At 47.1% G+C, this 12,782-nt stretch overlaps 2 protein-coding genes across 2 annotated transcripts in view; both read left to right on the top strand.

The window, feature by feature from the left end:
• Window positions 1-3,004, top strand: part of ACSS1 (acyl-CoA synthetase short-chain family member 1) — a 30,580-nt gene extending 27,576 nt beyond the window's left edge. Inside the window, exons 12-14 of the mRNA XM_010005011.1 lie at window positions 110-173; window positions 751-869; window positions 2,679-3,004. Coding sequence (XP_010003313.1) covers window positions 110-173; window positions 751-869; window positions 2,679-2,852 — 357 coding nt within the window. The 3' untranslated portion in view covers window positions 2,853-3,004. The remainder of the gene's footprint in view (window positions 1-109; window positions 174-750; window positions 870-2,678) is intronic.
• Window positions 3,005-7,340: 4,336 nt separating this feature from the next.
• APMAP (adipocyte plasma membrane associated protein) overlaps window positions 7,341-12,782 on the top strand; it is a 22,701-nt gene continuing 17,259 nt past the window's right edge. The window contains exon 1 of the mRNA XM_010005010.1: window positions 7,341-7,345. Coding sequence (XP_010003312.1) covers window positions 7,341-7,345 — 5 coding nt within the window. The remainder of the gene's footprint in view (window positions 7,346-12,782) is intronic.

The raw sequence follows: 12,782 nt of genomic DNA, 5'->3' as shown, positions 1-12,782 counted from the left end.
AAGGGATGATACATGGGTGGGTGTTTTGTTCCTAGAACAACTGGTGCAAACTGTGCAGGGCTTTAAGTAGTTGTTATGCTCTGTGTGTTTTGTTTCACTTTTTGTGAAGGCTGATCACCCTGAGGTCCCTGAGACAGCTGTGATTGGGTATCCACACAAGATCAAAGGAGAAGGTACGTGAAAAGCAGTGTCTTGACATGACACCTACGTATGCTTTCCTTAATTTCTAAACAGGGCTGTGTGTTAGGACATGCCTTGGGAATGGGAGGGCTGTTACCCTTAGGTTGACTGGTGTTGCAGCCCCAAGAGGCAAAGACAGCCATGAAAATAACGGCATGTTCCTAAGCTGGATGCAGGTGTTAAATCCCTAAGTGGCTTTTGCACGTAGTGTTTATGGATGTGGTAGAGCTTCCGTTAAAGGCTTGTGCTCAGAGATGTCTTTTGAACAGAATAGGAGTAGCTGATTTGCGTTGGCCAGCTTTTGATCCCAATGGCATTTTGGTAATTTAAGTTAAGTTGTCATTGTCACCAAGATCAGTATGATCTATAGATGCCAAGACAAGGCTGGGCCATCATTTAAGGGCTGGAGTCTGATGCCCTTTTGTAAAGAGGACCTCTGGTTTTCTTGGCAGTCCCTGGCTTGTGCATAGGAATTACTTGAAATCTAACTTGACATTTGAATGAGCATCCCTGGTCTTGCCAGCCAGGATCTAATATGAAGTATGTGGCTTCTGCTTATTTGTCTTCTAGGTGCCTTTGCTTTTATAGTGCTAAAAGAGCAGGCAGCTCATACAGACCGTGTCAAAGAAGAGCTCAAAACCATGGTGGCTTCCAAGATAGCAAAATACGCTGTGCCTGACCACATTCTGGTAAGTGTGTTACTGTAAGTGGCATCAGGAGCAGGGATGGTCACAATGAACAAGCCTCACCTTCCTGCCTGCAGTGCTGCTGTTGTCCCTCTCTGATGGGATGAAAAGGCAGGAAAACAGAACTAGCTGGAGGGATCCCTAGGTAGGGGAGGCAGTACAGTGGTCTGCATGTGCTCCTCCATGCCTGAGGATCAGCAGTGACCCAGGATGGCTGGGATATTACAGCTGCACCAGTCTGCAGAGCAGCTTCTCAATGGGGCTGTTACTGAGGGTGTGTTAGAGCTACCCTGAGGCTGCTTCATTTGGGCCAATTGCTGAACAACCCTTTAAATGGGATACACAAGGCATATTGAGGGCACCGTGCTTGGCAAGACCTCTGGCAGAAGGGAACCCCAGGCCCACCCTGTGCCTCAAGATGCATTTGATGTCCCTGCTCACTGTTGCTGTTCTGTACAGCTGTCACCCTCAGCTAACCCCTTGCTGAAGCAGTGTAACACCCCTTGCTATGTCCCTGTGCAGTGGATCAGATAAAACCCCATCAAATTGTAGAGAAATGCTACAACCGTCTGTGTTGCTGAGAGGCAGAGCTACACTTTTCACTGCCAGCTACTTTGTGTTGATAATTAGCATCAGCCCCAGGTTTCAATGCACTGGCTGTTCCTTTTTCATGACTGTGACAGCTGTTCAGCCTAACCTTGGGAGCACCAATGAACTGCAGGCTCTGTTTCAAGCTTCCTCACCTTTTCAGCATCTCCCTTTTTCCGTTTTGGGAGAGTTGACAAAACTGCCCCTTAGCTGCCCCCCAAGTCCCACCTGCATCCATTCCACTCACTGCTCGGAGGCAGTGACCAGACCATTACTTTGAGGGGCTCTGTGTTAGCCACATTCTTGGCACATGGACACCAAGACACAAGTTTACAAAAAACAACAGGAGCAGGCAAGGGTGGCTCTTTCAAGTTGGAACAGCCCAGGATATCCTCAGTGCATTGGAGCAGCTTCCAGAACTTTCAGGTTTGCAAGGAAGCACCTCTGTTGCCATGTGTTTAGGGGGAGTCCTGCAGACAAGTCCTACAGCTCTTTCCTTGCATGTTAGTTAATGCTTTGGAGTTTTGTAGAATGATCATGTAGCAAAATGTGAGACCTGCTAGCAACTCTGTTGAGTGCCTGAGAGCTCTTTACCAGGCTCAAGTTAATGCTTAAAGCCTTTGAATCTGCTGCTAAGTGCTTTGCAGGAAGTGTAGCCAAGACATTTCACCTTCTGGTTATGAAGGAAGATGTGGAGGCTGGCAGATCTAAACAAGCAGGGAGAAGCATCAGCAACAGGAGTCACCCCTTGAATAGGAGACCCTGTAGCTGATCTGCAGTATTGTATGCTTTATATTCCTCTCCTGGAAAAAGAAAGATGTCTGCCTGTTCTGGTAAAGTGTTGAGATCTGTGTCATCATCAGTGCCTAAGTTTTCAAGTGTAACAGGCTTTCCAGTTCCATACTTAACAGCTGGTTCAGGACCTGAAGGCTGTGTCTCCTGCAGCCTGGAGATACACAGCGCTGAGTAAACGGGGAATAAAGTCCACTGAAATAAGAATAAAAGGACACAGCCTAAGCCTGGCATAAGGAATCAATGCTACTGGCACTCCTTTCCTTGGACATAAACTAGTATTCTAAATGATCCAGTATTTGCATCAAATACTGACCTCAAAGGAGCTGTGGCCATGAGATGGTGTGCCAGGCTTAGGACAGTTCAGCCAGATATCCTTGTTTCCAGCAGGACCCAGGTTCTGATATAGGTGTGTCTTTACCTTTTCTGCAGGTGGTGAAACGTCTTCCTAAAACCCGATCAGGGAAGATCATGAGAAGGCTGCTGAGGAAAGTAGTCACTCAACAATCAAACAACATGGGAGATGTCACCACACTTGATGATCCAAGTGTTGTCAAGGAGATATTGGATGCTTACCAGAAATACAAGGAGAAGAATTCCTTGTAACAGGCAGCTCTGAAATTTCTTTCCTCTGGAAATGTGGAAGGTCTCAAATAACCAGGCAAATGACAGTTCTCTCGTGGTGTATTTTTAAAATCTCTGTTCCATTCTAGGGTAACAAGATTTTCCTCTCCACAATGTATTTTGAGATGCACAGAGGTAGGAGCAATCTGCACTTTTGCACAATCAGTGCCTTTTTGTTGCTTTTAGGACTGTTGTAGAGCAGCTGTTGGTGGTTTGCATTAGCTATGATGAAATTTAATACTAGCTGAAGCAAGACACAGATGTTAATGTTCCTCATTTACTGTACAGGGAAATGTTTTTTTAGACAATACTTTAGCCGTTTTAAAAGAAGCCCTAGAATACTCTTCAAATTTTCCTTCAGCTTGGATGTCTGAGTTCAAGTAGCTGTATTTCACTGCAACTGTGGTGCCTTTTCAGCAATGCTGGGTATTCTAGTAGATGTTTCAAATGTATCATTAGGGAAGTGAGAAGGACATGGCTAGTCTGGTAATTTGTTCTTGAATTTACCCAGTTGTTCTACTACCTCCTTTGGCTTTCCTTACAAGTTGTTCCTACCACTATTTGTCCTGGGACTTGAGAAAGATGATGACCCTGTGTCCCTTCCTGTCTCACTTAGGCAACCCAGCACCAGCACTCCCAGTTGCAAAACTGAGCCACAGAGCCTACTGCTGGACTTCTGTACGTCGTCAATGCATTGCCAGTTGCATAGGAGGGGTCTAGTACCACGTTTTTATTCTGCCTTGAGAAACTGAGATCATCAACAAGGCTTTTAAAGCCACTGTCCTCCTCCTCCTCATCATCAATGATGACAACTTGGATCAGTGTTGTCCATGTGGTTCACTTCTGCATATTGGAAGTGGTGGTCTACAGCTGGTAGATCTTTGTTGCCAGTTGCTGATTTGTGTAAGTGCCTTAGTTTCATGAAGTTATTGTGAAAAGGGACAATGTTTACTTGCTGTTTGTCAGAGGAGCATTGGGAAACAAAATCCTGAAGTGTTTGAGAGAGGTCTGAAGCTTAGAGAGATGCACTGGAGGGTCAGTGTGACTTGCCAGGCTGTGTAATTTCTGACAACGGAATGGTTATTTTAGCCCATTTCTAAATGGCCTGTAATCTTCTTTGCTCCAACAAAGACAAACATCCAGTCTGGAGGTAGGTTGGTTCTCCTGTCAGAAAATATTACTTAATGCTTATTGTTTCAAGTTGGGCCCTACATCTGCCCCTTATGCACACTGCTGTGCTGATCTTCCAAAGTGCCAGCTGGGTACACACAAACTGCACAATCTGCAAAGAAGGAAGTGCCTCTTAGATTTCTTCTGGAAAGCAATGGTAGCATTCCAGACCAGCAACCTCAGCATAGCAGGGGACAATAGCCTTTGTCTTCCATATGCTTTCAAAATTACAACTAATATATTCAGTGTTTTATTTCTGGACTCATTTTATTATGAATATATTTTGATCAAAGCACTCCTCAAATTTGGGCTGTTCATAACAATTTGCTAGTAGGTCTTCTGTCCTCTACTGTGCCCCTGAAGGTCATGGAAAAGCCTGTAGGTGCTAAATGCCTTTGGGACTTCTGCCACTACTAAGTTTGGTTTAAGATGATTGAGGGGTTCAGAGTCACTGGAGGGGTCAGAGAGCATGCCAGGAAGGCACGATAGAGGATTCCCTATCCCTGGGTGCAAACACTCCATGTATGCACCAGTGTAGGTTGGACGGTGCTGATCTTGGGAGTGTGTGCCACAAGGGCTCAGGCAGAGCTTCTCCATCCTAACCTGCCTAAGCCACCGTTCCAATGCTGTGGCTGGTGTCACTCCAGCAAACCTTGCAGTTCTGCCTCTGTCTTTCTCAGATTAGTCTGTTTAGTTTCACAGAGGTGTGTGTTCTGGCCTGGAAAACCCCAGAGTAACTGGCAGAGTTGCCAGTTTTCGCCCTAGTTGGGTTGACTTTTTGCTGAATTTCACTGGAGCAGCACTGCCTTTTCAAATGGGGCTGTGGGAAGACAATCTGTGCACCTAACTGAAGGCAGGAGAGAAATGGCTAGGTGATCCTGTAGGACTGGGAGAGGAGTAGAAAGCTTTTGGTCAGCAGAAATATTGGTACCAAATGGGAAAGCAGGCTGCTCACAGTACGATGTGTTCTCAGACAGGTGTGCTGTCTTAGATCCCAGAGTTCCTCTTTAAGTACAGCAGCTGCATTTACTGGTGGTTTTTTGTGTTGTTTTTTTTGTTTGTTTTGGTGGAGGGTTTTTTGTGTGGTGGCTTGTTTGTTGTTGTTGTTGTTGTTTTCTTGTTTTGGTGATTGTTGTTGTTTTTTTTTAAATTTATTTTAAATGTCTCTAGGGACTGGGTAATAGAGTAGGGAATATAATGGTTGGTTAAAATTCCCATCCTGGCTGCAATCTGTTTTTGCTTAATGTAAGTAGACACACTGTGGACTTCGTGGGAAGTTGAAGATCAGGAAGTTTGGTAGAGTTGACAGGATGTTAATCTTTTAGGAGACAGCCACTACATATATCCTCTATTACCATTGCAAAAGAAAAAACAAACAACCAAAAACCACAAAACACTTCTGTGATTTTAATGTGGGAAGCAGCCAGGAGTTAATGCTTTTGACAGAAAAAGTAGACTCCCTTGTTTAAACATGTTGTCTCCACGCAGTCTGAAGTAGTGTGGAGTAAAAAGTCTTTTGAACAAGATTAGCAGTTCCCTTTTGGTAAAGAAAGCATATCTCATATTATGGGTATAGAATTTCCTTGTCCTCTTGACCTGAAATTTCCATTCTAATGTGTGAACTAGTGGTCACAGACACATGATCTAATTCATCTGAGCTGTCTCATGAAGACTAGCTATGTGAGGAGCAATGTGCTTTGGTGCATTGGGACATTTGTCATACAGTTCCTCTGCTCAGGAAAAATGGGAGATTGGCATGCTCTCTCACCTGCATTTGTTGTCTCAACTTGCATGGGCTTAGGGACCACAGCTGCCAGGGAGGTTACAGAATGACCAGGTAGCTGCAATGCCACAATAAAATCACAGCCATACCAGCTAATGTATGGACCAACTGCAGTTACAAACTCAACCCATACTGTGCACTTCTGAAGCCTTACAAGCACCTTTGCTAAAGTCACATCACCAGCATGTGCAAGAGCAGAGTGCCACGTGCCTGCCATCCAGTACCATGATGGCCACTCTCTTTCTTGCACATTTCCACAGCTGAGCTATGGTTCTTGGGATGCCCATCTGCTCAGAGGCCTTCTTGGGGTAGTGAAAGTGGCACTGTTGTGCTGCTCACATGGTGTTCTATAGTGGACACAGCTCCTGCTGGGCAGCCTCAGCCCCACCTATCCTGGTAAAACTTCACTTCTGCAGGGGTACCAGCGTGAGGTCTTGGAGCTAACACCTTGAGCTCAGTTCATCTAATGGCATCCTGAGGTTGGTAGAAACAGAAGTAGACAAGGCTTGGAGCTGGTAAAAGAACCCTGTGCATCTGGTTTCAACAGTTCCAAGAAGGAGGCATCCACAGCTTCTCTGGGCAGCCTGTTCCAGTGTCTCACCATACTCGTACTGAAGTGTTTCCTCCTAATGTCTAACCTAAGTCTCCACTCTTCCAGTTTAAAACCATTACCCCTTGTCCTCTCACTACAAGCCCTTGTAAAAAGCCCCTCCCCAGCTTTCCTGTAGCCCCTTCAGGTATTGGAAGGCCACTATGAGGTCTCCCCAGAGCCTTCTCTTCTCCAGGCTGAACAACCTCAACTCTCTCAGCCTGTCTTCATAGAATAGGTATTCCAGCCCTCTGATCATCTTCTGGGCCCTCCTCTGGACTTGCTCCAACAGCTCCATGTCTTTCTTGTGTTGGGGTATCCAGGACTGGACACAGTTCTTCAGGTGGGGTCTCATGAGAACAGAGTAGAGGGCAAGAATCATCTGCTGGCCATGCTTTTTCCCAGGACGTGGCTGGCATGCTGGGCTGCAAGCGCACATTGTCAGCTAATGTTGAGCTTCTCATCAACCACCACCCCAAAGCTGTCCTCCTCAGGGCTGTTCTCAATCCATTCTCCCCCCAGCCTATAATTGTGCTTCGGATTGCCCCAACCCAGGTACAGGACCTTGCACTTGGTCTTATTGAACTTAATGAGATTGCCATGGGCCCACCTCTCCATGCTATTAAGGTCCCTCTGGATGGTATCCCTTCCATCCAGCATGTCAACCACTCTGCACAGCTTGGTGTTGTCATTAAACTTGCACTCAATGCCGCTGTCCATGTCATCGACAAAGGTGTTAAACAGCACCAGTCTGAATACCGACTCTTGAGGAACTCCACTCATCACTGTTCTTCATTTGGACATCAAGCTGTGAACCACTACTTTCCTTATCCGCCAAGTGGTCCATCCATTGAATCAGTGTCTTTCCAATTTAGAGACCAGGACGTTGTGCAGGACAGCATCAAATGCTTTGCACAGCTCCAGGTAGATGACGTCAGTTGCTTTCCCCTTGTCCACTGGTGCTGTGACCCTGTCATAAAAAGCCACCAAATTTGTCAGGCACAATTTGCCCTTGGTGAAGCCATGTTGGTTGCCACCTACACATTTTCCATGTGCCTTGGCAGAGATTTCAGGAGGACCTGCTCCATGATCTTGCTGGGCACAGAAGTAAGACTGTCTAGCCTGTAATTCCTCAGGTCTTCCTTTTTCCCTTTTTGAAAATGGGGGTTACCCTTTTCCAGTCAGTGGCAACTTCGCCAGGCTGCCACGAGTTTTCAAGTATGATGGCTTTGCAGCTTCATTGGCCAGTTCCCTCAGGAGCCGTGGATGGATCTTTTCACATCCCATGGACTTGTGCACCATCAGGTTCTTTACATGGTCTCAAACCTGCTCTCCTCCTAGAACGGGCATCTTCCTTCTCCCAGTCAGTCCCTGCCTTTGCTTTATGCAACTTGGGTAATGTGACCAGAGCCCTTGCCAGTGAAGACTGAGGCAAAAAACCTCATTGAGTACCTCAGCCTTCTCCATATCCTACATGACCAGGTCTCCTGTTTCCTTCTGGAGAGGGCCCACATTTTCCCTAGTCTTCCTTTTACCCCTGATGCAGCTGTAGAAACTTTTCTTGTTACCCTTTATGTCCCTGACCAGATTTATTTGATCTGGGCTTTAGCTTTCCTGCCTTGACCCCTAGCTTCTTGGACAACTTCTTTGTTCTCCTTCCAGGCTACCTGTCCTTGCTTCTGCTTTCTTTGTTTTTACATCCAGGAGCTCCTTGTTCATCCATGTGAAGTTCCTCCAGTGTAGGAGGTAATGATCCATGGAATACTTTACAGTGGGATCGTGGGACAAACTTGAAGGTAATTTTTATGTTCAGAAAAGCAGAACTTTTGCATTTTTCTAAACCTTTGTGTGTCCATGAGTCATGTGTGGGTTATTTGCCAGATTACCTTTGTAGCTTCATTACAAGAGATCCAGAATCAATTTTACCTGCTGCAGTTTGTTGCAAAGGGCAAATGCGTTTGCTTTATTTCCTACTTGGTTTTCCCAGTGAGACCCAGTCATGGTGCCTTTTCTCCCACTGGAGATACTATAATTTCCTTAATTTTAGAGAGTCTGTCTTTCTGGAAATGAGGTGTGTGTTGTACAGTCTAATGTTAAGCCTTTAATTTCATTTTGTTTTCTTGTAATCATGCTTTAAACACATTTATTGTCCTTGACCAAAAGCAGTCTCTTCAATTATCTCTGTATTCATATTTTCATTAAAGAAAATATTTCTTTGTGTGATGGGTTGGCTTTGCATTATAGGTTTCTGGCCCTCCATCCCCTAAAGGGTCTGGGACTTTTTCAGTTCCATGTATTTGCTTCTGCCAGCATAGACCAAAGAAAGAAAAACATGCTTGAGATCAGCATTAGTCATCTTGTGGTCTGAACTGCTGTTACACTTTGCTGCTTTTCTCTAAACAGTGCTCCCAGGAAAATAATTACTGCCAGAAAACCACCACTGCAAAAGAACTCTAAAAGTTGAAGAACTAGCATTTGCCCTTCAGTAAGCTGCAGGTCTTGTGTAAGTCACGAGGTCCCAGTACTCTACACTCATTTTACTGTGTGATGCAAACAGAGAACAATTAATTACCATTAGCTGATACGGATGTTTCAGATGCTAATCTTGTTATCTTTGGTACAGCATGCACAAGTAGAAAAGGAGTGAAAAATGGATGTGTGTGGGGAACACGAGAGACAGCATAATGCAGAAACTGTGTAGCTGCTGTTCCCGAGCCAAGCAGATGAAAAGAAATTTGTTTCTGGGTGTGAAGGACCAGATATGTCCTCACACAAACATAACATGCCCTTTAGGCCAGCAGTCATAACTGGCTTAAAGATGGCTGCTCCGCGTGGCACTCTGAGCCCTCTCCTGCTGCCTCCTCTGCCAGAAAACAACAACTCCGATGCCCTGAGAGGGCAGGGGCTGCTGGAGAGGAACCGTGGCAGGAAAAACAGCTGCAATGTTGCAAACCGCAAGTCTGCAGTGGTGGGAAAAAGTCCCCGTCTGATTGGCTGAGAAGCCCTAGAAATACAAAACCGGCCAATTGGGAGCAAAGGAGACCCATAAAAGAGACAGCGCACACGCTGCTTTGGGGGTGCTTTGCACAGACACTGGAGCTGCTGCTTTTGGGGAGTGACCTGCGCCTTGGGGGTGCCTGCCTGAGGTCCCTGGCTCCCGGCTCGCTCCTGCTAGTTCCGGCTCATCCCTGCAGCCCGGCTCCCGCTTCACCTGCAGTCCCGGCTAATCCTTGCAGTCCCAGCTCGACCCGGCTCATCCCGCCTTGCCCGTGGCTTTTCCTGCCAGCTTGCCTGAGGTCCTGCCTGGAACCTGAGCCTGTTGCTGAGCACTGTGCGGTGAGACTTCTTCCTGCCACCCGTGGTTCTAAGACCGGGTTGCAGGGGAAGTCACCTGCAGCTACTATGTAAGTACCTAGAGCACCTCAGGTTTTTTTTCTTTCCCTAAGGTGTTCCTGTCTCACTTACCTGCACGCAAACTGCGACCCTATATGGGACAAGCGTTGGGCATATCCCTCCTTCCTCCTCCCCTCATAGATAATGTGTAAATAAGGTGTACCTATGTAAAAGTGTTAAGGCATATGTAAGTTCTTAGTATTTGGTATTTAAAAGATATTTCACAGCTCCTATGTGTTTTAATTGCCCTTTTTGAACCTCCTGCCCCAAATTGTTTTATTTTTCCCCTCAATAAACCGTGTACTCGTAAATTCTAATTGGGGATTGGCTGCTGTTACTGGAAACACCAGTGAGCACTGAGCAAGTGTCTCACCCCAACGGTCAGTGCCGAAGCCCCTGCTCCTCTGCGAGAGGCGAGCGCCGCGTGCGGACCTCTCAGCAGATCCTGATAAGCTCACTTCACTTCAAAAAGGAGATATAATAGGTCGTGGATCGTGACACCGGGTGCTATGGATCATTTGTAATTGCTAGGAACACATCCTCTGCAGGTTGCCTTGTCCCTTAAGAAGTCAGGAAGGTTGTGTTTCCCCCTCTGCACACCATACGGCTGACACTGTAGTTGTAATGCAGGGATGGACAGGGAACATCCTCATTAGCCACTTCTGTTACCTCCAGCAGCTGCTTCTGGGAAGCTTCCACTGCCACTCCTGGCTCGTGCAGCCTTCTGACAAATGTCTCTGACACGTCATGGCAAGGGCTAGATAGAAAGGCAGGTGCGTGTTTCCTCACTTTGTGTTTCACTGCTGCAGCTGCCCCAATTTATTTACTGAGTTTATTGGTAAAATGGAGACTGTTTTCCAGCCTAACACAATTACGTTCAGGGGCTGTCTGTATGGCCAGTTAAAGCCACATTAACTAATTTCAGGAACTAATTTCTGGTTTTAAACTAAGCAGGGACAGATTATTATTATTTTCAGCTTGAAAACAGACCATTCTGGGCCCTGTCTTCTGGCTGAGCCTAGAGGTGCAGCACGTTTATCATGGCAGCGTGAGCCTAACCCTCATTTTTCCTGGAGGGAATGACTTGGAGCTACAGCCACCCTGGGGGATGGAAGTGGTCATAGCCGTGCGAAATGAACAGCATACAAGACTGGCAGTGGATGACCTGCCTCAGCAGCTTTTTCACTCTTCTGTGCCTCTGTAGCGGGTGTGTCTCTGTCTGCCTGGACTCCCTGTGTCTGCAGTGACAACCTCACTTCAGCTCCTCCGACTGTTGGGGCTGGGAGAGCGGAACCCCGTGCTTTTTTTTAGCGCTCACCCCGCGTCCAGGAGACTGAATCACATTTCTTTTTCTACCAACTGGGCCTCGGCGGTGCCATTTTACTGTTCTCTGCCTCGTCCCTCTGCGCTCCCAGGAACGGCAGCGGCCTACCCAGCGGGGCTGGGAAGGAGAGGACGTGGGGTTACTACTCACAAAAGCCCTGGGGTGAGATGGTTGCTCGGGGAGACGCGTGCCTTTAGGGAATAACAGCTGTGGCCTGAGCTCAACTCGACCAGAGCGAGAAGGGCCCAGCCCCTCTTTTCCCGGCCGCTGCCCCTGATCTGAGGAAAGCCAGATGGCCTACCTTGGTAGAAAGGACTAACACATAAGGAGCAAACAGGATGGCACTGCTTAGCATAGATAAGGCTTGGAATGTATAGGTAAGGCCTGAATTGTGAGGGAAGGTATTGTGTGGGAGGATGCTCCCACAGAAACTTGCAGAGAAGACAAGTGTCACAGTTTGACTCAGGTCCGACAACAAGGCTCTCGATCCCCTCTCCCTCCCACCCAGGTAGGGAAGGAGAGAGAGAAAAAGAGAGAGACTTGGCTGGATTGAAAACTAAACTACACAGCTTTAATTAAAACACTAATGAATGATACAAGAAAATATATACAATTATATACAGATATATTCAGGAATGGGCAAAAACCTCTCGCCTCCCCCCACTCCAGCAACTCCCACAGCACTTCCCTGAACTGGGAAGAGTCCCGAGGAATCCCGGAGCTGCTGCTGGAGAAAGCACAGAGTGATGAGGGTAACGAGAGATCAAGCCTAAGGTTCAATGGTGATGGATGAACAGAGTCCTCCCCGGACCCTGGCCATGGACGGAAGAGAAGGGAAGAAGAAGAAGGAAGGAAGTTGTCTTCTGTGATCTCTGACCTTCCTCTGAGCTTACGTAGATATATGGAATGGAATATCTTTGGCCAATTTTGCTGTCCATCTAACACAGCCTCTTACGGGGGGGGTCACAGATCTCCCCATAGTGTCTGAGCCGGCAGAGTGCAGGTGCAGCCTTGAAGCCTCAGTAGTCAGAAAAACATTCCACTGTCTTATCAGCCTAGCAGAACACACTGTTGGAGTAAACAGGAGGGCACTGCTCAGCATAGATAAGGCTTGGAATGTATAGATAAGGCCTGAATTGTGAGGGAAGGTATTGTGTGGGAGGATGCTCCCACAGAAACTTGCAGAGAAGACAAGACCCTGGTGCAGACCCCAGGAAGGAATGCCAAGAGGTGAAAAGTGCACAGCCAGAAGACATCCGGCCTTCATCCCAAAGACCCCTGCCCACGACCACCAGAAGATACTGCGCAAGTGCAACAAGGAGGAGCTCGGGGGGCAACTATGCTAGTGATTAATTGTAATAACCCCTCCCTATCCTCGGACACCTAATGTATATGCAGCAGTATAGATGAATATGTATTACTTTGTGGCATATAATGACCTTGCCAACAGCTCTAGGGTGTGGAGGAGCGATCCCCCTGCACCCAGCGCTGAATGAACACACCTTCTTTATAACCTTATTGGTTCTAAAGTCGTGATTCCGCACGTCACCCCTTCCCTGCGGGAACCCCCCACGGATGCCAAGGAGCCTTTCCCTCTTTCCTGCCTGCCTGAGCACGGCGGGAAAACCCGAGGGCGGTGCGGGACGCCAAAGA

This window comes from Chaetura pelagica, unplaced genomic scaffold (assembly GCF_000747805.2).
Source record: "Chaetura pelagica isolate M959 unplaced genomic scaffold, ChaPel_1.0 scaffold8, whole genome shotgun sequence".
NCBI lineage: Eukaryota > Metazoa > Chordata > Aves > Apodiformes > Apodidae > Chaetura > Chaetura pelagica.
The sequence above is the reverse complement of the archived record's forward strand: the minus strand, read 5'-3'. Positions and strand labels throughout refer to the sequence as shown.